At 41.1% G+C, this 22,563-nt stretch overlaps 1 protein-coding gene across 1 annotated transcript in view; it reads left to right on the top strand.

The window, feature by feature from the left end:
• Positions 1-19,326, top strand: part of MATCAP2 (microtubule associated tyrosine carboxypeptidase 2) — a 28,376-nt gene extending 9,050 nt beyond the window's left edge. The window contains exons 3-7 of the mRNA XM_071429650.1: positions 7,709-7,852; positions 9,968-10,100; positions 11,356-11,661; positions 12,173-12,270; positions 16,206-19,326. Of these exons, the coding sequence (XP_071285751.1) occupies positions 7,709-7,852; positions 9,968-10,100; positions 11,356-11,661; positions 12,173-12,270; positions 16,206-16,367 (843 nt within the window). The 3' untranslated portion in view covers positions 16,368-19,326. The remainder of the gene's footprint in view (positions 1-7,708; positions 7,853-9,967; positions 10,101-11,355; positions 11,662-12,172; positions 12,271-16,205) is intronic.
• The last annotated feature ends 3,237 nt before the right edge of the window (positions 19,327-22,563 follow it).

Genomic DNA, 22,563 nt, shown 5'->3' with positions numbered 1-22,563 from the left:
CAAGAAAGTTTTGTAGGCAATGAAGCAGCATCCAGTAGAGGAAAAATACAGTGCCTAAACAGGCAGAGGGATAAGGCAGCATAGAAATCCTGCCAATCCTCTTGGTGACACAGGGATTGGGAGGGGATAGCAATTATTTGAGGTCATAGTTATTGGATAAGCATATGTTGATGTTCTTTGTTTTAATCAACTTTGAAAGGGTGTTTGGATATACATCAGACTCAATCAAGCAGCAGCCAAATTCCATCCCAGAGAGAGGTAAATTTTAAGAAGACAATTTTGGTTTTTCATAACTTACAGCCATACTTGCAACATAGCTACAGACATTCCCATACTGTGTAACTGCCTTGGCTTCCTACCTGAATGACCAAAAAACCTAAACAGCAAAAGCCCTGCTTTCAACTTTGACCTAAGTGACAAAACCCAGTGCTTATCTGTACAGTAGCAGAAGCAGTATTCTTCCCACTTTCACTATTTTAAATGCTTTAGAAGATTTTTTTTAATGGTTTAGATCTTATTTAGGTCTGAACAAGCTTTTCTAAACAGAGACTCTTACATATTCAAGTGATACTTAACTTGGGAAGACATCCTGCCATTCCATGAGTTTCACTTCTTTGCAATATGAATATTTCACTTAAAACTAATATTCCTGGTGGCAAAGATACAAGAATTAAAAGGACTAGGGATTGTAAGAACTCATCCCTGACTTGTGAACAGACTGATTTTTTTTTCTTCTTCTAAACTGAAGAATGTACAAAGTGTTGTTACCCATTACATCATTGTATTGATAGTCTCCACTTTCACACTGAAAATATCTGTATATTTTAACAACTCAGTTTCTGGGTTTTCATTAAAAATTTATTTTCTTTATGAGAAAAGGGAACAGCTGTTCTATTCTTAAAATCATATTCCATACTTCCAAACAATGAACTAAATTGCAATGACACAAATAAAACTGCTCCTTGACTAGAGCTTTAATTAGGTTCTCCTTTGATTTTTTTAGCAATATTAGCAACATAGATGACAGCAAATCAACAACTACTGATTTGAGAAACTGAATTTAATACAAATTATCCCTTTTAGTGTGGGCTAGCAGAGCCTTAAAAGTCCTTTTATGCATGATGATTTTCTGGAGCAAACCTGTCTTTGGTTTACCCTTCCTTTAACAAAACCCCATAAGTGTAAGTATTGGCTATTTTAAGAATTAATGATTCCTCAATATTTTTCTGATTTGTAACTCTACCTTTTTCCCTGTCCATAAAAAGTATGGGAAAATAAAGGCCCTGTAACAACTTTATAAAAGGCAGTAAAGGATTTAATATTCAAGAAAGTATATTTCTGACAATTAACAAGGAATATGTAAATTGTTTCACAAGACTTAGTTTGAGTCATTAGAAAAGCATGTATTCAAAGTTCAGCTCCTAAAAATAACAAACAAAAATACCTTGCACTTAAAAATGCCCAAGCCAGCAGCTTTAACACAGCTCCAAGCCCAGCAGGTGTCACTCTCTCTCTTTTATCTACAACTAGCTTTAGAAATTTTCATCTCCACGCAAATTTGAATTTAATTTCATGCAAATGTACTATCCAGAAAAAGCAGCATTAATCAAAAATTTTAATCAGGAAGTATTGTAGGAGCTCCTGCTTTTCCTCATTGCTATTTTTTTTTTCACGCAGATCTTACTTGTCAGAAGAAACATGTAGGTATCTTACAGCAAGTTCAGAAAGGGTGACTTCAGTTGCAAAAAAAGTACAGTATCAAGAGCTGGGTGTGCAGTAAAAAAGCAGCTGTGTGTAGTCCTCCTTTTTGCTTCAAGAAGGTTCAGTTCAGTTTTGTTGGGATTTTTTTTGGAAGCATATTTGGCTTCTGTTTATTCATCCACTTATTTTAGAAAGCCTTGGTAACTGTGAATAGTTATTCCTATTTTTTTCTACAAAAGGTGCTCATGGCAACTTACACTTGCTTGCTCATTTATGAGTAAAAAGCTGTAAACCCAGCTGTTACTGACTGAACCCACCATGTTTATAGGGGGCTTTTAGGATACTTAAGCGAAATGAGCTCAAAACCTGACATTTCAGAACTTTAGAGACTTTTTCAGTCATGTCAGAAATCTTTTTACCCACAGCTGTGCATAGCCTTCTAGGACATTAAAACAGATTGTGTTTTCTTATTCCCCTTTCTGCATTTGTGCAGGTCTATGAAATTGGTTAATATAGCATTACTGAAATATGCCTGGAAGACAAATCACACTCTGCCCCATTTATTTACTTTTTTTTAAAGACAAAGAGCTCTGAAGGTTTGCAAACCATTAAGCCAGCAATGCTGCAGTGGGGAGCACACAGGCTTGTGAGCACCCACTTTGCACCATGCCTCTGCTTAAATCAGAGCTTTTAAACCTTGGGCACAGCCCAACACTTTTATTGATTTTCACAGACATAGAGAAAACATTTTTGAGTTATTAATGCATTTGAAAAATGTTGGTTTTAGTGTCTTCCTTCTCATACTGTGTTCTGTTTGTTTCTCCATATCTACATTATGATATTTTCTTCATAGTAAGGTTTTTTCATGAGTCGCACAATACAGTGTTTTTAGGGAAGTAAACTGGAGAATAGAAAATAGCATGCAGATTTGCACTCTTCACAAGGATTAACATATCTGATATTACAGAAGTTAATTTTCTTACCACTGTGTTTCAAGGTCACTGCAGCAGCTCTGTGGTCTGAAAGTTTTCTGGCTCAAACTACTTAACCCTCATTGTGAAGTTTCTTAGCACTCAAACTGTTTATTATTTTTGCTCAGATGCTAGAGGTGCAAATATTTGCTTAGAAATAGTTGTTCCCAGTGTTTGCAGAGCAGATGAACTTAACAGTTGCAATTTGCTGAACCAAAATCAGCAAGTTGCAATTTTAAGTACCCTGTTTCTTTGAACTGTACAAGGCAGCAAGAATTCTATTTCTGTATACATTAAAAAAAAAAAAAACCAAACAAAAAATCCCCAACCATTTCGTCAAATGAGTGATCCTCCCACAAAAGGGTTATACATCCTCTTCCCTTGTACTCATAAGAGTATAGCAGTTTTGGATTCATAAATAAACCAGTTACACCACATTGCAAGTGTTTGTGTGACACCTTTTAAGGCAATAATAAAAGTAGCCTACAATTAGCAAATTTATCAGATTTTGGAGAAAAAAATTTAGGTGGAGCTGGAAGGCTAAACTACATGGCATTCAACACTGAGTAATCCTTTGCTATGTCCAAGTGATGTCACAGCTGAGGCATGTGGAAGATTCAAGGACATGACACTGTCTCTATAAAGCACTTCATTCTGCACTAGTAACAAATTCCCCTGCTAACTAGGGTTTATAGATAAGTTGTGCTAATACATATCACAAAGCATGTCAGGCCACCCAAGTGGCACATCTTCTCAGGGTCTGACACAAACATCTCTCTTCCCCTGCAAGGGACTAATAGATCACTTCTGGTGGTGCCACAGTAGGAAGACAGCTTTACTTCAGAGCATAGTGTCATACAAAAACACAGTGAGTATTAACTTCAAATTCTTTGCAAAGTAATTTAAAAGTTTTTAAATAAAAATACTTCTACTAGCTCTAAATGACTTAAATGTGACCTTTATACCACTAAAAACAAGCATGCAAAAGAAAAGCCTCTATGAACACTAAATAAAACCCCAAATACTACAGCCTGAGTGGACTAGAAATGGATACTTACCTTCCTCCCTCCATTCCTCTTGACCCAAACAGCCACCATTTTATGGTTGTTGATTAAACTAACAAGCTCAGCCTGGTACTAACTGTTACATAATGATGCACCTTGGAAGTTTTTATGCACCTTGGAAGCTTTTTTTCCCCCCAGCACATAAGTTATGCAGGAAGAAGAGCAATGGTGTGTGTCTGCCTTGTCTGTCTTACAAGTCTCAGCAGAGATTGCAACTCCTTTGCAGCAGAGCTGCTTCTGAATGTAGGACGGGCTGACTCCTAGATCACTGAGACCCTTCTCTGACTTGCTTGCCTCACACTACTCATAAGAAGTCTTATCAGTACATATTTCTACAATAAGTCTCAACCACTGAGCTGAGTTGCTGGACATGGGTGACTTGAGATTCAGAGACCTACTTGGCTGTAAATAATTTGTTTTAGAAAGCCAACACCACCATAACCTAATCCAGTCAGTTAAGCAGCCTTGCCTTGCTCTTTTTCATGCTTCTGTGTCATTGCTTTCTTGAGCATCAGTAGAGTTTGCTGTGCAAGGGGGCTTGTCTTATGATTGCTACTTCTTTTGGCACTCTTTGGTAGTGATCAGAGGGATAAGCAGACATTTTAAGTAATATTGAAAAGAATAGGAATTATTACTCCTAACCAGTAACCTGGTACAGCCACATAGCTCTTCTTTTCTTCTATTTTTTCACTTGTTGCTGAAGAGTTTACAATTTGGCCTTGGGAAGTGCAGCAGTACCAGTGTCCTGCTGGCCCAGAGGCTGGAAAATTAGCTCACAGTTGGATGCTGCAGTAGGCAGCAGCTGGCATGCTGGTCTGGATTTTCCCCTTTCCCAGCAAGTTCTTGCAACAGCTGACTGAATCATCTCACCTTGGAGGCAGGTGCAGAATCCCAAATTAAGGGCTTGGTGTTTTAGTCAGTGCCTGGAAACCAAACATTTCCCAAACCTTTTCCCTTCTGGAAACACCCCCAGCAGGAGTGGTTGTGGCAAGAAGTGTCCAAACCAGGAACATCACTGGGGATGGGGCTCGCCCCAGTGTCAGGGACGTCTGCCACTCCCTGGGGATTTGTGTGCAATGTGTCTGTGTGTGATGGCTCTCCCTGTTGTTTCAGTGCTTCCAGAGCCACACCTGCCCACTTGGAAAGAATTCTCAGGACTTTTTTCTGTTTCACTTGAAACAGAGTCAAGAGAGAAGGTGATAGGGGTGAGCACCCTTCTTAGTAATTTCTGAATATGTGTTCAGCAAAGAGGAGGCTTAAGCTTAACAACTTTCTCAGTATGCAGGAGCTCAAACTTGCAACACCTATCTGGATGTGGCTGGAATGCCAGGATGTGGGTTACCTGGTATGGCACATAAAGAGGTTTCCCCTTGAAGCTGTGAACTCTGTCAGGTTGAGGTATGAGAGGTTGGAGTGGATCTGTGTTTCTCAAGGAGGACCTGTGTCTGAGAACCTGCTGTTTGTATTGTGCTGTTGATTCAAGTGTCTCACAGCATTTAGGAAAGTTTCAACAGCCCAGGAAGGTGCCTGCAGGCAGGCAGGCAGGCAGGCAGGAAGAGTTAGAACTTGAGTCTCCTGACTCCCAAAATCATGCTGCCTTCTATAGCATGGAGGTCTCATCTTCGGGGAATTTGCTGTTACAGACAGCCAAGCAGGAGGTTTGAGGTGTTTCGTGCTCATTTTCTCACTGTTCATTGTGATGAGGTGGTTTTAGAAAATGCCTGCACTCCAGCTAAGGTTGGAGAGTCCTCTGGGACTTCACAGAATTTACAGAATTACAAGGTTGGAAGAGACCTTAAAGATCATTGAGCCCAACCCATGCCCTAAGACCTCAACTAAACCATGGCACTGAGTGCCGCATCCAGTCTTTTCTTAAACACATCCAGGGATGGTGACTCCACCACTTCCCTGGGCAGACCATTCCAGAACTTTATCACCCTTTCTGTAAAAAACGTCTTCCTAATATCCAGCCTATATTTCCCTTGATGCAGCTTGAGACTGTGTCCTCTGGTTCTGTCAGTTGCTGCCTGGAGAAAGAGACCAACCCCCACCTGATGACAGCCACCTTTTAGGGAGGTGTAGAGAGTGATAAGGCCACCTCTGGGTTCATTTCAAATGAACTTAGGCATCCTAGAATTTAAATGGGAAGTTAGTGTTTAGTCTTATAGATTTAATTGAAATTTAATATCAACAAATAGTGAAGACAAATTTCATGCTGGAAGATTGACTGACAGATGACTTCTTCCAGAGTGAACTAATAAAGTTAATTAATTGTTCATAGAAACCCAATATACCAAACAACTCGTAGGTGACATAAATATCTTAAGGATCTGGCACCTGGCAAAGGAGAGTGAAGAACTGTTATCATTAATAACAGTTTATTCTCAGGCTGCTGGCTGAGAATAAACTTCCTGGGAAAAGGGTGGGAATATATAGGTCGCTTCTTTAACCAAGGATTTTGTATAGGTCAGCAAATGCCTCAGAATGTGCAGACACTAAAAGAATTATAAAACAGACAATGGTTTTGGAAGTTAAAATTCATAGGTAATTTAAAAAAAAGGAAAAATTGGTTTGGAAAAATATACAAGACAAAGAAATACTGATCATTAGGAGCAATATTTCTTTGGCATTCCAGTAAGTGACATTTCCTTCATCAAAGAGCTATTAGACTTTAAGGATATGTGTAGCTGTCATTTATGGGTTTCAGTAGCAATTACTCTGTTGATTAGTTGATTAGTTTCAACTTGACAAACATTAGAGAAGGATTGTTGGTAGCTGTGAGAGATAAAAAATTAATCAAATTTTTGTGGAAAATCAGTCAACCTGCCAGTGTCAGAATTACATAGCTGGAGACAACGCGTTCATGAAGGGATATAAGTGTACAGTGTAAAAAGAGATTCAGTCTGCAAGATTTTCACCTTTTAATGTTAGTGGTATTTTCTTAGCAAGAACATTAATTTTTAAGGTAGGACCAGCTTCTGCTATCAAATCTATGACAAAAAGCTATTCCCTGTAGCTGGACTGTTGCTGGGAAAGAAGTTATTCCATACCATATTTTCCTTTAAGGGTGTGAAATGACGTGCTGGAAAGCAGATAACTAGGGATGAGCATTTCACACCCCATCAATAAAATCTTCAATATGCATAGTTCAGATCATGGTTATGGGCATTGTGCTGAGCTTTGCTCAAGGGACTTCTTCTAGTGGCTATTCCTAGGAGAATTGTTGATACTATTCTATTTATCTCATGAAATAGGCCTTCGTTTTGGGGGGTTTTAAAGAAGTACTGTGGTTTAAATGAAAAGTTTAAATGAAAGTTCTGTAAATAAAAGTTCCTGCTCTCTCTCCTCCTTTCTCACACAGACACCCATGGTACAAGGGATTTTATTGTAAGGAGACATTTTTGGTAGAGGTATTATTGTAAAAATTATAGTTACACATCTGCTTAATCAGTGTTCCTAAATTAGAACATGCCAAGAAATGAAGCGAGATGACAGTAATAGTTGATCTTTTTCAAATTCTTAGGAAAAACATAAAAAGAAACATGTTGTCAAACTGCAAATGTCCTGGAGACCTGTTACAACTGTTTTACAAGGCAGTTGTACAACATTGCCAAAATTAAAGAGAAAATGGATATTATTTCACTAGACTGATAATCATCTAATCATCACACTGATGTATGTAGGTCTAAGATGAGTTGATCAGAATCTTTTTTTCAGTATACTTTGGCATTAATGTACATCTGAAGATGGCATAAATTCATTGCAGAGCATGTCAGCATGTATTAAATGAGTACAGCCTGTTAGTGAGACTACCAGTGAGTTAAGAAAAGAAGGATTTTGAACTAAGAAAAAAAGAGATTGAGAGGGAGAGGAAGAATACAAGTATCAGTATGAAGAAAAAGAATACAAGTGTAAGTAAGATCCTCATGAGGATCTTATTGCCCTGATATTTGCTGGTTTTTCATTTTACAGTCCATTAACATTATGAAGAGGACATTGCAGAAATATGGAAGCTATGAAAAATTTGAACAGGCCACTGGAGGCAGCTTGCTGACCAAAAGTCGTATCTGGAATCACGTCAGGAAGTACATGGTGAAAGAAGGCTGTCTTGGTGAGGTAAGTCCTGCCCTGGATCAGGAAAGAAACACTTGTGTGGACCTTAGACATTGGATGGACCCAAGAGACCATCTGGGAGGCCTTTCCTCCATAATCACAAGAATATTCCTTACATCATACTTTTCTCATAGCTAAGCCCAGTCTAATGTGTGAACAATTGAAACGACACACATTCATTGTGAAGGCTTCAGTCATCTCTCTGAGCCTGTTTCCTGGTTCATATATGCTTGTTCTTAAATTCTCTTCTTCTGGGAGTACCCAAAAACAACACCCTTCCTTCCCTCCTTTTTTCAGCTACTTGGAGACCAGCACATTTCCATTTATTCATCAGTTCTGCCATCTGTTCTCCTGTATCAAATTATTTACACCAAAGGAAAGAGTTAAGAAAAGGCCAAGAAAAATAAGCAGCAGCCCAAGAGAGTGATTTATAAGAAGCAACACAAATGAAAGTGACATAAGTGAATAAAAATGTCTGAAAGAACTTGTTGAGTTGGTTTAAGTGCTGTTTTTTTCCTGGCTTTAACCATCTAATTTATAGAGCCCTGTGAAAAAAACCTTATTTTCTATATTCAGAATTTTAGAAGACTGGTTTGATGAAGTTACATGAAATTGCTTGGAAAAGTCAGATGAAATTGAATGTATAAAAAAGGGATTAATCCAAATGAAATCACCAGATGACAGAGTCAAAGACTTGGATGAGATCACTGGCAGTGAGCAAGAGGAGTCTGGAATCATAAGGCAAAAATTAATTTCCCAGAAACTAGGTTTAATTGGTAAACATAATATTATTAGAAGAAACTGCTAAACTCATCACACATTTTTGTGAGACTATGATTTGACAGTGATAACCAGACTTTACCTGGGTTTATAAGGGTGGGATTAATAAACTACAGTTTAGAGCAGGCAGAAAAAAAAAAAAGTATGTTTTGTCTTTTCTTGTACTTTTATTTCCCTCTTCATTTTTGGCTTGGTTTGACTTCATGGCAGCTGGATCATACATCTTTATCCAGCAGCCCATGTCCTTCTTAATGAAATACTTCACTTTTTCTGCAAAAATAGGGTTAATACATCACGCTCGTGATAGTCTAAAATATGAAAATACTCTCTCCAGCTGAAGAGGTGTTAATAAAGCTAAGTGGCACCTGTACTTTAAATTTAAATGCTTTGGGATTTATCTTTTTTTCCTGCCTCTTAAATGCAAGTTTTATGGGACTGATGGTTTGCTGTTGAACTTGAAGCTGAGGGTGAGTTTTGAGTACAGGGAGGCGTTATATTCGTGCCTTTGATCTCTGGGTCCTTTTTTTTGGATACTAAAAAAGTAATCTTTCTTTAAAGTAGTCTCCCTTGTACTCTTCTGAGCAGAACTGTTTCATTAGGCTTTACGTGAAGAGGGAAAGGTGCTTAGTCTTTAACAAAGAGTTTCGCTTTTCCCTCTCAGTCACTTGTTTAAAAAGGCTTTTTTAAGTCAAATAATACAATATATCAATATACTTTAGTTTCCTTCTCTGCCAGTTTTTGTTTTGATTAGCAGTTTTCCAAGAGAGAACAGGAAAGCAAGAACTATTCTGCTGTGTAGAACAAAACAATGCCAGTATTTCAATATTTCAAGTCTGCAGCATGTAACAGGAGAAAATGTACACAGTACTTCCCCCTCTCATTGAAGTGGCTTTAGAATTGCAACTGAAATGCATTCAGGCAGCTAATTATATAGATACCTAGTCAATTTACGTGTTCTTATCTAGTATTTTTCAGTTCTCAGTAATACTAAGATAATTCAACACAGTTCAAAAACTGGTATTTTCTCTAATTTATTTTGCATGCAATTGCTCCCTGCCCTCTTGAGTCTAGTCAGTGTTACCATACTAAATTTTTCAGTCTCACTTTGGTCTACCTTTACCCTCACTCACCCCATAAAGTCTGAGCTTCTGTCAGTAGCCCAGGTGAGCAGGATAAACTCATTCTGAAGGCTCTATCAGGTGACCGCTGATCACAAGACAGAGTTGCAGAGGGCAAGGGACCAGAGAGAAATGAAATAATAGAAGAGACAGAGGAAAAAGCAGGATCAGGAGCAAGAAGAGAGCTCTTTCAGTTCTGCCTGAACTCTCTCCTCTTCAGATTGTGGTCCATCTCACGGAGGACCTGCTGTCGCGAGCCTCCATGACGGTGGTGAACGGCCGCCCCACTCTCACCATCAATGTCTCCACCGCGCGCGAGCACTGGCTGGAGGGCATGCTGAGACACGAGATTGGTATGAGCATCACACCCCTTCTGCAGGCACCGGGGAGTACTTGCATGCATTCTTACTTATGGCACAGTGGTGGGCCAGGCACTGGGCAGGTACAGAAAGAGGGAACATCCCTATCCAAAGAGCCTGTGCTGGAGATGTGCTAAAGGGAAGAGAAACCTTCTCTTTCCCTAAAGGGAAGGAGAAACCTTTAGATGTGTTAAAGGGAAGGAGAAACCTTTTGAAAAGGATTCCTAGGGTTCATGGACATTAGCATTTTAGGTCAGATCCAGAGCAAGCTTTCGAAGTAACCCTACCAGCCAGTCCCACTTATAGCACTGAGGTTCCATGCCAAAGGAATCTTGGAGCAGACAGAGAGTAATCCTTTCAGATGATGCTAGCCCAGAGGCTCTGCTCCAGGGCATACCTTCTGTGCTGTCATTGCTTAAGGACATTTTGCTCTTTAGAGCAAATTTTTTTAAAAATACCCTAGACTTAAAAAAAAAAAAAGGGAAATAAAAATAGTGTGACTGTTCAACTTCGGCTCTTGCCATGTCACTTTAAGAACCTGCGTCTGTCACGCTGCACTGCATGCAAATGTAGGCATGCTTTAGGTATGAAGAATTTACCCAGTGATCCTTAAACTGGTGTAAAATTGCTGTGGTTTTGCATTACACAAGGCCCAGCCCTGTGGAAAATTTCTACAAATTTTTCAGTGCATCTGTTTCAACTAAGTACATAAAATATTGATAAACTTGACTAGTGCCTAAATAGCAACTGAAGAATAAGCCTTGCAATTGCCTAGAACCACTGTTACTCACATTTTAGGGGACATAGCATCTTCCAAGGCTGCAGTAGTGCTGTTTAATCACCTTCAGGAGGCAACATTTCTGCCCTTTTACTTTGATTTTCCTTCATGCTGTTCCCTACAATGCCTAGCCTATGCCAGATATAATTCAGCTTGTTAGACTTCCAAAAATTCCTTTTCACAGATTTAGGAAGTCAAGTCCTCCTGATAATTGCATTACTTAAGCATTTTCAGGAATTTCACTTGCAGTCAGCAGGTGAATATTTGCATGGTATATATATATCTGACAAAATAGTCGGTTGTAGACATAACTGAAGTCCTCACTTTTCCCTACCAGCTCAGAGTTCTGAAGTGGGTATCTCCTTATATATTTTATAACTTTTTGTTAATCATTGGATGATTAACATGTTCTAAGTGCCAGATTCCTTTTTTTTTTTAATTTTATTTTTTCTTTCTACTTTTTTTTGTCAGGAACTCATTACTTTCGGGGTTTCAACAACAACAGCCAGCCTTGGTGCAACCGCAATGGCCGTAGGAAACACGGGTTAAAGCCCATCAACCCCACAGAAGAGGGGCTAGCGAGCATTCACAGCGTCCTGTTCCGCAAAGACCCTTTTCTTTGGAGAGCTGCCCTGCTCTACTACACGGTGTACCAGGCAAGCCAAATGTCCTTCAGTCAGCTTTTCCAGGATGTGGGCAAATTTGTCAAGGACCCCAACACTAGGTGGGATTACTGCGTACGGGCCAAGAGAGGGTGGACTGACACCTCACAACCAGGTGAGTTCCCTGTTTGTCTTCTCTTGTTTTGTGCTTCAGGGGGGTTTTCAGAACGTGCACAGAGCTCCCTAATCATGTCACACAGTAAAACCTTTGCAAAGGGGAGAAATCGGACTCCACGCTTTCTGAAATGGGGTCTCAGGAATTCTGCTATGGAAAACAAGGCTGAAAGTGCTCATGGGTGAGACCTTCAAGCTGAATTAGTAAAGGATTTTTTAATTTTTTGGTAGAAGTGGAACATAAATGCAAAACTTTGAAAAAATTCATACAGTTTGACCTGCTTTCTACAGATGTAATGTTGCCTGTGGTTATTCACGGGCCCTATTTTCTATGTTTGATTTCTTTTTCTGGCTAGTGGGTTTTGCCTTCTAGCTAGTTTTTGGAAAGGTGTTCAAAGTCAGGGATATAAATATCTAGTTTTTGAAAATAAAATTGTTCTGCTCATAATGGCTTCTGAGAACATGCCTTGACCGAACACTGATAGAGTGCAATGTATCTCCATTCCTTTCAGGCTGTTTCAATAAGGACCAGGTGTACTTGGATGGCATCCTCCGAATCCTGAGATACAGGGAGTCCATTGATTTCCATCTTCTGACAGCCCTTGGAAAGGTGATTGAACTCATTATTCCCAAGGGTACAGTTTTATCATTTCAGCAAGCCTGCCTGTAATGAACCATGAGTCATGGTGCTTTTCCTTTGATCTAGAATTCTCTGGTCTGTACAGCACTTTCAGTTACACTGTACAAGTTGCAAGTATTTTGAGGTCCTAAAAATTTCTATCAGCTTGACCTCAATATTCACTAAGATTTTATGGTGATATTTCTCAGACTTTCCTACCTTTATGGGATACTACCTGACTTGCAGTACAGCAGACTGCCTTGGCCAAACAAGACAGGTACTAAAAGATGACAAAAGGAACCAACCATCTGACATTAATGCACCCCCCTTCCACCACAAAGACTATTTAATCTCAAAGTTCTCTCACTGATGGCAGGTGTTTTTAAAAAATTAGGTTTTTTTCCCCCCAGAATAATGATATTTCTGCATTCACAGAATGTGAATGAATTTTAGGTGCATTCTGACTGTCATGGCTTGTTTGTCCTCAGCTCATCCTAAAAAGTGCAGAAATTTTGTCACACTTCCTAAACCCAAGGATTGCTAAGCTTTCACAGTTCATTAAGCAGGGTTCATACTCACATAAACAGGGAGTCAAATTGACTTGAGCTTGTATTTAGAGCTGATATACCAACATTTCTGCCTACTTAGCAATCAATGGGGTGATTAAGGGACAGGACATATTACGATAGAGGGTCTTGGTCCACATTTGAGTTTTCCCTTTACTGTCAGAATCATACTTATTGATAAGCAAGAGCTATTTAGGTAACTGAACCAAGTTAGGAAGCTTTGAAAATAAAATCACACTGTCAAATAAGTCTGCAAGTTTCTCTCTGAAATTTCCTTGTGCTTTAAGCCTGCTTAACTCCACACAGATTCTGCCTGCTAAACCACTGAACACACAGTTCCTTTACTGCTTTATGCCTGTCTCTCTTCAGGGAGTCTGCAGGTTGTCAGGCCACTGGAAAAACACACTAAGTGATTCCTCATAAAATTACAGCTTCCACTATGATCCACATTGCATGGCACCCACATTAAGGGTCTACAAGTGATTTATTTCTAGCAGTATGATAATTTATAAGTGTTTGACTTTGCAACTTTTAAAATCAAGGGATCTTAAAATGTATTCTGAATGGTTTAGCTTCAGACATCTGCAGTCAAGCTGGAAATTTGTGTATCAGGGCAATGTCTGTTCCCAGCATCACAGATTAGTTGAGGTCTGCAGAGATCTCAACATCATCTAGTCCAGCTTCCCTGCTTAAGCAGTGTCAGCCAGAGCAGTTTGCCCTGGACCATGTCCAGCTGGGCTTTGAATATCTCCACTGATGGTGACTCCATAACTCCTCTGGGTGGCCAGTGCCAGTGTTTTTCCACCCTCATTGTACAAAAATGTTTTTAGTTCAGATGGAATTTTATGCATTTTAACTGGTGCCCACTGCCCCTTGCCCTGCCAGGGTGTGCTGGTGAGAAGAGCCCCATTCCCATGTTTATACACACTGATGATTCCTGTGAGCTTGCTTTTCTCCAGGCTAAACAGTTCCAGCTCTCAGCCTTTCCTCACAGGAGGGATGCTCCAGTGCCTTAATCATCTTAGTGACCCTTCACTGGGCCTGCTCCCATATATCTTCTCATGAAAGAGAGAAGCATAAAACTTGCACTGGGATCTAGCCTAGTGATTTATCACCACTTTAAATGGGGGATTTACTTGGATTTTTTAGGGTGGAATGGGAGGATCAGGTTGTTCCAAAGGGAGTATTAAGCTTGGCTGGCACATTTTCCAGGTCCTGCCTTCCTGTTGCTTCTGACATTACTTACAGTGTAGAAGAGTGTGGTGTGGATACATGCAAGCTGTTCAACGTACCTAGAAGTGACTAAGGGAAACACTTGAAACCTGAGAAAAGGTGCTTCTTAAAAGGAGCAGTTTTAAAACTTCACAGGAAAGAATCAAATACAGGAAGCACTGCAAAATATTCATATGGTAATTGCATGCAAATATTGCCAAAGAGAAATAGAATGCAGATATTGGGTGCACTTGAATTTAGAATAACTACCAGAGTTTGAAAAAGAAAAGCAGCAAAATATCACCTACTGTTGTGTTTCCCAAGAAACACACAAGCACATTACAAAGAGCATAAGTAAACCTGTTTTAGCCTCAGTCTTTTTTATCTAGTGCAATGACTAATAAAATGTGGTAAGTAAAACAACCTGTTTCCACCATAGGATGGGATTATTTTTTTTGATCTCCTCAGGATGTCAGCTTTGGTAATTTTTTAGCAATTGCAAGGACTGGGGATATGCATCCCATTCAAACCACATCTCAGATTATAGAAGCATGTTTCTTGTTTGCAGCAGTAACAGAAACCTCTGAACATAAGTATGAGGGGAGAAGGATCCTTTTGCTTTCTTTAGGCAGGAAAAGAGGTAGAATTTAATTGCATGTGATGCTGTGTCTCCAGACTGAGAGATGGTATGGTTTTGTGGAGCTCCTCTCTATCCACTTCTAAGTAAGTTAATTAGGTGTAATGCCACACAATCTTCAAACAGCAGTATCTTAGTGACTTGAATAAGCCTGGGCATGGGTGTTTGTTTTCTTAATTGGGTGCATCTTGTCCTTGCAACTAGAAAAGCACACTTGTGTACTCAGATGCAAATTGATTCTCCTTGTGGGCTTTGTTCTAGTTATCATTGCTGAGATATGCACCTGTCCCTGTGGATCAGGTTTAGTGCAATCTGGATTGCACTGTCCTGTCTTTGCAGGAAGCCCTTCCGTGCCCCTTGCACACTGGTGAATCCTTCATGTGCACTTTAATTGCTGCTGAGTAGAAACCATCACCTGCCAAGAGGGCAGGCTGCTTCCAGGGAAACCAGGCCCTACAGGGCTCAGCTCCCTAGGGGAAACATGGGGCAAAAGGGTTGGAAGGAGCAGGCTCCACTCAAGCCACCTGGCACAAAGCTCATGTGAAGCACAGCGAGGCTGGGGGCTTTGCCAGAGCATATGCTGCTGTCTGCAGGGTGCCCAGAACACACAGCTTGGAGACAAAGTGACAACCACACAAATTTCATCACACTGGACAGCTGCCCAAGGAGTCCTACTCTCTGCTTCCATGGCAGCTTGTGCCCAGCCAAAGCAGTCATCCTTTCTGGACTATCATTCACAGCATCTTGAGCTACTGTGATTAGAAGTCCTAGCTTTTAGAATCATAAGATTGTGAAGATAGACATATCCATCTTCCTTAGGGAAAAAAGCTACCAGACCCTCTAATAGCTGCAAAATTACAGTTCAGCACCAATACCCAGAAGGCTCTGATACCATGAGGCAAACCCAGTCTGCACTCTACTATTGAATGTGGTAAACAAAAAAACTAAAATTGGGATGCTTAGGTATTGTTCATGCTGTAGTTAGTTACTAGAGATGCATTTCAATTTAGCTTTGCATAAGCACATTTACTTATGAAAATGAAACAGCAAAGTTCAGGTCAGCTGGCACCATGCATTTCCCAAACTGCTTCCTGTGCCATGCCTGTGCTGCCCTCCCTTTCTAGTTCCTTAGTCTTTTGCACAGTGTTTTTTCCATTCTCATCTAAATCTTTCTGCCTCATTGAGAAGACATTCCAGGACTCACATGTGCTCCATCCTTTCCTTCTCTATTCCTGCAGCTGCTGTAGATGATTCTCATTCACATTCCTACAAGCCTTTTCACTGATTGAATCAAAACAGAATCAGGAATTATGAAGGCATTTGCTAAATTTACACTTCTTTTGCATCTTCCACTGAAGCACACAAGTTGCTCATGTTTTCAAATGCTTCTCCAAGGTTTTAAATTCTCCTCCTCTGAAACATTTTCTCACTTACCAGAGAGAATTTATAGCAGCAGCAGCAGAGAGGCAATGGGACTGTACTGCTAAATTGACCCGTGTCCTTCCTTACAGATCTCCTATGAGGACGTGGATCGCCTGAAAGGATTGGCTGTGATTGAGAACATGAGGGTGCCACACTTTTTGCAAGACCACGCCCGGTACATGGAACACTTGAAAAAGATCATGGAAGTCAATGAGCTGACTGATGAGGAGCTCCAGGATCTCATAAATTAACAGTATTAGACATCCATTCACTTACTGTGTGAGCATGTGGAACTGGACTTCCCAGAGCTTGCAAAAAGGGACTTATGAGGAATGGGAGGGAAGAGTGGCCAGAATATGTGAAATTCATCAAAAGCCCCTTTATGTCCTTTTGCATTGTGATTGTATATGGATTATTTTTTAAAGGGATTGTGCATTTTTGTAAAATTTGGCTTAGAAATTCCTCTGCAGTGATCTGTTCAACCATCTACTCTGTTTTGTATGCTTGGTATAGTGCTCAGTGCTGTCTCTTGTAATATATTGCCTTTTCCCTCCCAGGTTTAGAGGTGGAGGAAAGGAGACAGAGGAGAAATTCTCCCTTAGTTCACTTTTGTTTGCCTTATCTTTGGTCATAGCTGTCACGGTTCATAGCAATAGAACTGCTGTAGATTATGCTGCATTGCTGTCTGCATAACTTTCCCATTTAGTCATCACTGCAATGAAAACAGAAAGTTTAAAAACAGTGCACAGAAGCAGGTCTTTGTGCCACGGGATCGAAGTCTGTAACATTAAAAAATGTTTCAGGGTTTGTTTTTTTTAGTGAGAGGATTAGCATTTAAAAAAGAGAGAAAAGGTAGGTAGTGCTGTTTTAATGATTGTAAGCAGGTAGCAAAGCTTTCCCCTTCATTCCCTCAGAAAGTTACAGTGTTCTACATCTTTATGTGTATAGTACATGTTTCAGGAAGCTGAATTCTGGGAAGGGCCTCCCTCCTTTGAGGACAAGCATAGCATGTCTAGGAAATTCAGCATGGCATTGTTTTGGAAGGAGGATCGAGCAAAACTGTGATTTCATGACCTATGGTTGTAAATAAATTCAGGAACACAGGGCCACAATCCAGCACAGCAGGCAACACTCACTTCTTCCTTGGATCACCTGAGCCCACAGAGGATCAGGTCACATTTTTGAGCAGTACCCCCACACTACAGCAAGCCTGAGCTTGCAGAGCTCGTTTCAGAAACAAAGTGTGACTGGGGGAGAGAAGACAACTCTCAAGTGCCCTATTCCTGTGTTCCAACAGAAGTGCTGCACCACTCTGGAGCCACTTTACCTCTGTTTTAACTGCTGGTGCTATATCCAGGACCAAGGAAAGAAAGCTCCTGGCAGCAAAGAGCTTTCTCTAGTCACATGATGAATAACTTAGATGACGCAGGAGGACTTACTACATAAGCTGCATTTTCTGATTGGGGTGTATTATGGAATTGGTGAGGCAAAGTATTCTGACAAAGGGTTTTGTTTTAGTAGACAGAATTTTACAAGGGCTCCTCTGAGCTCCTGGGAAGCAGCTGTGGTCAGAGAGGCTGGGCAGAAACTAGTGTGAGCCTTGGACAGGGCTTCTGCCCTTTCTTATCCTGCTGCTCTTGCCCACTGGTAACAGGCCTGGCATGGGATAAGGTGAGTAGATGGAGCCAAGGTTTCCTCCACGCCACATTTGCATGGACTTGAGCCACAGTATCCCTCCCCTCTTATCTGTTCTTTAATGTAACAAATGCAATAACTCTCCCACCTTGTTTTGTACCAGGACATTACCAGACAAATCTTGAGAACATGTTTCCTGATCCATAGGAGAATCTGTGAGGAAAAGGTGATGGCTGGCTAAGAGGTCTGAAGGTTTATGAATAATCCCATACAAGCAGCTGCCTTTCAGATACTATTGCAGATTGTTTGCAGTGGCTGGCTGACTGCTGTGAAAAAGAAAATGCATTCAACAAGCATAAATTTACTAAATTTAGTTGTTTTCAAGGCAGGGACTGAGAACTGCTTGCAGCAGCCTTAATTTCATGTTGTCAGTATTGTTCAGGAGCTGAAAGCCATTCAGCCCCTGTATGCTGTTTTCTCTCCTTTCCTCCTTCAGGCTGTCTAGTTGGATCACTGGTGACTTGGCCTGCCCAGCTTTGTTTTAGAGCTGTGCAGAGCAGGCACAGAGCTGCTGCAGCAGCCTGACAGGAGCCATTTGCAGTCAGTCCCGCACGTGTGCTCCAGGTTTTGGCTCCTTTGCCAGAAACAGCAAGAAAGACACACATGACTGAAGTCAAGCCAAGGATTACAGTCAAAAGCTGTCTTTGGAGCAGTAAACTGGGCAGAGATCATTTGAGCTACACTGTGGAAAAATCTGGCTCACTTTGCTGACCCTGGGATATGCAAAAGGGACAGTCCTTTAAGAAAGGAACAATTTTGAACTGATTTTATGCTGACAGGAGAGATCCCTGCCTTTCTCCCATGACTTTTACATAAGCAAAGTGGTTTTCCTCTTCCCACAGAAGTAGCATCTTACAATCAAAGTGCACGTGCATAATATGTCCTCAAAACCAGGAGGCTGTGCTAGTCACACTTTTGCCAAAATGCCATGCCTGCAGGCCTGACTCTTTTACACTCTGTAGCCCTAAACACTACTACAGGCCTTTTTGCTTTACTTGAAGACCTGCAGCACCTTTTTTGCAAAGCAGTAGGTGCCATTAAACTTCCATTCTTCATTATTCTAGAAATAGATTTGCCTGGTGCAAAGTTTGGAGTCTGGAAGTGGTCAGCATCAATATGTAGCAATAGGTGAAGCTGTCAGCTTCTGGTTTTGGCAATGTGTCATTCCTCCTTTGTAAAAGTGTCTCAAATTTTGAAGTGTAGCTTTTGTAAATTTTCCTGAATTTTTGTTCTTCACTGTGAAGAGGCTGGTTACTGAGTTGTGATCCTGAAGTTCTGTGATGGAGTGTGTGGACAGCAGTGAGCTCGTGTCACTGCACAGTTTCATGGTGTCAGTGCTGTGTTGGCAGCCTTTCCTGGCTGTCTGCCTTGGTTGCTTTGGTGTGTATCTATGTCTTGCTATGTTATTCCTATACAGAAACCTGGCTGGCATTGGAAAAGCCTCCCCGTTTCACCAGACCAATTTTGAAAGGCGTTTTATACAACTTTTACAAATAAAGACAAAATAATGACAGAGATGAGAGTACTGGAGTGTTACATCATGTTGTGTCAGAGGGTTGCTCTCTCCAATGGCCTCAGCTCTACAGCAACTTGGACATCCTGTGTTGTGTGTGGAAGAGGTTCCTTTCTGACTCTTTTTCAAAGACATCACTTAGGGCTGAAGTCATGAAGGGTGTGCTGAAGTCTTACACTGGGTATGGCTCTCCCTGCTCAGTCAGAAGGCCTGGCTGCTCATGAGGAAATTATCCTCCTATTTTCTAGGATATGGTCTGAGGCAGCATTGGAGCCTCTTTGCTGCAATGCAATTCTCAGCACCATCCATGTGGGAAATGGCAACTCCAAATGTTCCATTTTAACACTTTGATCCACTCCCAAAACCCCCCACCCCCTGCTGCTTCATTCCAGTGCTCTCCATCCCCTCTCACATTATAAAATGTGCTTACTTATCTCCAGGGAGTCCCATCATCTCCTTATGGCTCAGCTCCTTATGTGTAAGGGTAACATTCGAGGGTTGTGGTTCTTTTTAACGGAAATATTTTCAAAGTCAATTGCTAATTTTCCTTGCAAGCCTGCTAAGTATTATCACACCATATTCCCTTTCCCTTCCTAGGAAGTTTGGAAAACATGACCTGAAATCTGTTCCCTTCAAAGGTTCCCAAACCACCACTGCTGTCCCTTCCCCATGCATCTCTGACAGCCCTTGTACAGCGTGAGTAGGGTGAAGCACAGCCCTCAGCCATCACTGGCAGGTCTATTTCAGTACTGAATAGTACTGAAATACAAATACAAATCTCACATTTGTTACAGGTGATCTGCAGGACCAATGCAGTTCTGAAGTTTTTTTGCAGCACTCAAGTGCCAGGCCTGTGAAGCTGGATGCCCTGCCACCAGTTTGAGAAGCAACTTAAGTACCAAGGTTCTCTGAAAGGAGGGAAAGATGGAAATCATTTATGCTGGAAACTGGGATGGAAATCTGGAGACCCATGAGTCAGAGTGGAAGTTGAGAGACACCTTGTCTAAGCCAAGAGAAAGGCAAAAGGAAACAGCTGGAACAATTCTTTTGTCTGGGTTTCTTTGGGGGGATTTTTGTTATTTATTTATTCTGTTGCTCTGTTCAGTCTGGAGTTTTTTAAGGGAATAGTCATTTAAAAGTGTCTTAATAACTTCCATAATATACTAACACAAAATTAAGTTAGAGGACTTTCTTCAGTATGCAGTTTAAAATGAATGTCTGAGATACAGAAGGGAGAATCTGTTTTGGCTTTGCTGAACAATTAGAGGCTTCTCACAGTCTATATTAAATCCAGAAAATCTGGATATTGAATTTTAAACCCTTTCATTTTCACTGATTCCATTGCAGAAAGATGTCACCAGGACTGCCTTTCAAGGCATATCCTTACTCTTCCCATTAAAGTTGTCCAAATTAATTTTTTATGCTGCTACTGAAATGTTTTGTATCCTCCTCAATCACACAGTGCCCCTGAGACACTTTAAACATCTTTTTCTGAGATGTCTATGGACAAGCAGGGTGAAGTACAGCATTGTTTTAGCTCTTTAGAAGGAGGAAGTGAAGAAACTGAGGCTGAAGTTGGAACTGCACTGGCCACAGTCTGAAGAAGGAAAGAGCAAGGGTAGAGATCCCACAACCAGGGGCAGGGAGCAGAGTGAGCAGGGTCAGGTTGTATAGACATGGTTTTGAAAAGAAAAAATTCCTGGAAAAAATTCCTAAAAAAGTTGGTGGCAGGAGAAATGCAGATGGTGGCACAGGAGGGGCTGGCATGAAGCCATATTACTCCTGCCATCCCCAGGGTCAGTGGGATGGACACCTCCCTGCAGGGACCTTCTGACTGGATCTGTGCAATTCCACTTTACACTACTCCAATACAGCAGAGCTGGCCTCATGTTCAGGCCTGTCCCAGGAGTGCTCTGAAAAGGACACTTGGAGGGTCTCACATTTCTACTGTAGGGCCCAATTTCCATCCTGTGGCACATTCCAAGCCACAGGAGACCTGTCAGGCTGTTTTCTCCAGTTTACTGGCTTATTTCATGTCAGTCTTGTCTGACTTTTGTCCTGGTCTCTAGCACTCATCCATCAGGCTGGTTTTTTTAAATTCAAGTCCTTCACATTCCGTTTTATTTGAGGAATATATTCACTGCCATATCATGAATCTCTGAACCTAGAAAGTAAGTAAATTCACTCCTACCCACCAAAAATTTCACAGGTGATCTGTAAGTCAACCTCTTCTTCCTCTCCTCTTGGAAGTATTTTAAAGGTAAGGTCTCCTGTATTTTTGATCTTCCTATATAGTTTTCAGCCAAGAAGCTTTTCCAGGCATCAGCAAGACACACAGGATCATGTGGAGAAGCCTCCAGTGGCAATTCTCTCCTCCATCTGTCATCTCATCTCTGTCCTTCCCCATTTCCCAGTCTCTCTAGTGCACACTCCTCCAGCTCCCAGCTCCCTTGGTCCCTAAAAGGAACAATGGCTGTACAGTTGAAGGAATCTTTGAAGGAATCAAAGGAGGCTGTGGAAGGGTACCAAGGTGCCCTTTGTGGGGGCCTGCTGAGAACTTCATGCAGTAAGAATGTGGGGAGGTAAACTGACCACCCAGCTGCGAGGCAGCCTCTCTTGTCTATAGACAAGGAAATAAGGAGGTCAGAAGGAAGAGCTTCCCTGAAGTCCACTCCCTGAAATCTGGTGGGAAAATGCTCTGAGACCCTGGTGCTCTTTGTGTTTTCACATAAAGTTTGAGCAACGTTGCAGTTCAGGTCTGTGCACATTCCATTTTTTTCCCTTTTTAAATGAGGCCTTTTACACAGCTGATAAAGAGAACTTTGGACATTCTTCAGGCTGGGAACATCTCATTATGCAGGGTTATGAGATGGCCAGAGGGATGGGTCATTAAAGGGTCATCCAGCAACATATTTCCTCTTAGTGTACACCTAACCTGTAGGTACTTTAGAGTAAATCCTTTTAGCTACTTTGATTTTACAAAGGAGCTTTTTTACCTACAGATACAGAGGTAAAAATTGCTTAAGGCTTAAAACCCTAAAAACCAGGTAAGCAGACAAGGGCTCTATCTGTAATTGTGGTCCTGTCCTGCTCTGTGAAATGTGGGAAGCAACCCAGAACGGCTGAGTGGTGACAGTGAGAGCTGTGCATGCCCTCCTGGCATGGCCCTCCAGTCACCCTGAGAGCAGCCAGCTCACAGAAACCTGCTGCTGCATCTCTTCTGGGCATGAAAAAAGCTG

This window comes from Agelaius tricolor, unplaced genomic scaffold, assembly GCF_023055355.1.
Source record: "Agelaius tricolor isolate 1412-34295 unplaced genomic scaffold, bAgeTri1.0.p SCAF_6, whole genome shotgun sequence".
Taxonomy (NCBI): Eukaryota; Metazoa; Chordata; class Aves; order Passeriformes; family Icteridae; genus Agelaius; species Agelaius tricolor.
This window is presented reverse-complemented; position numbering and strand designations above follow the sequence as displayed.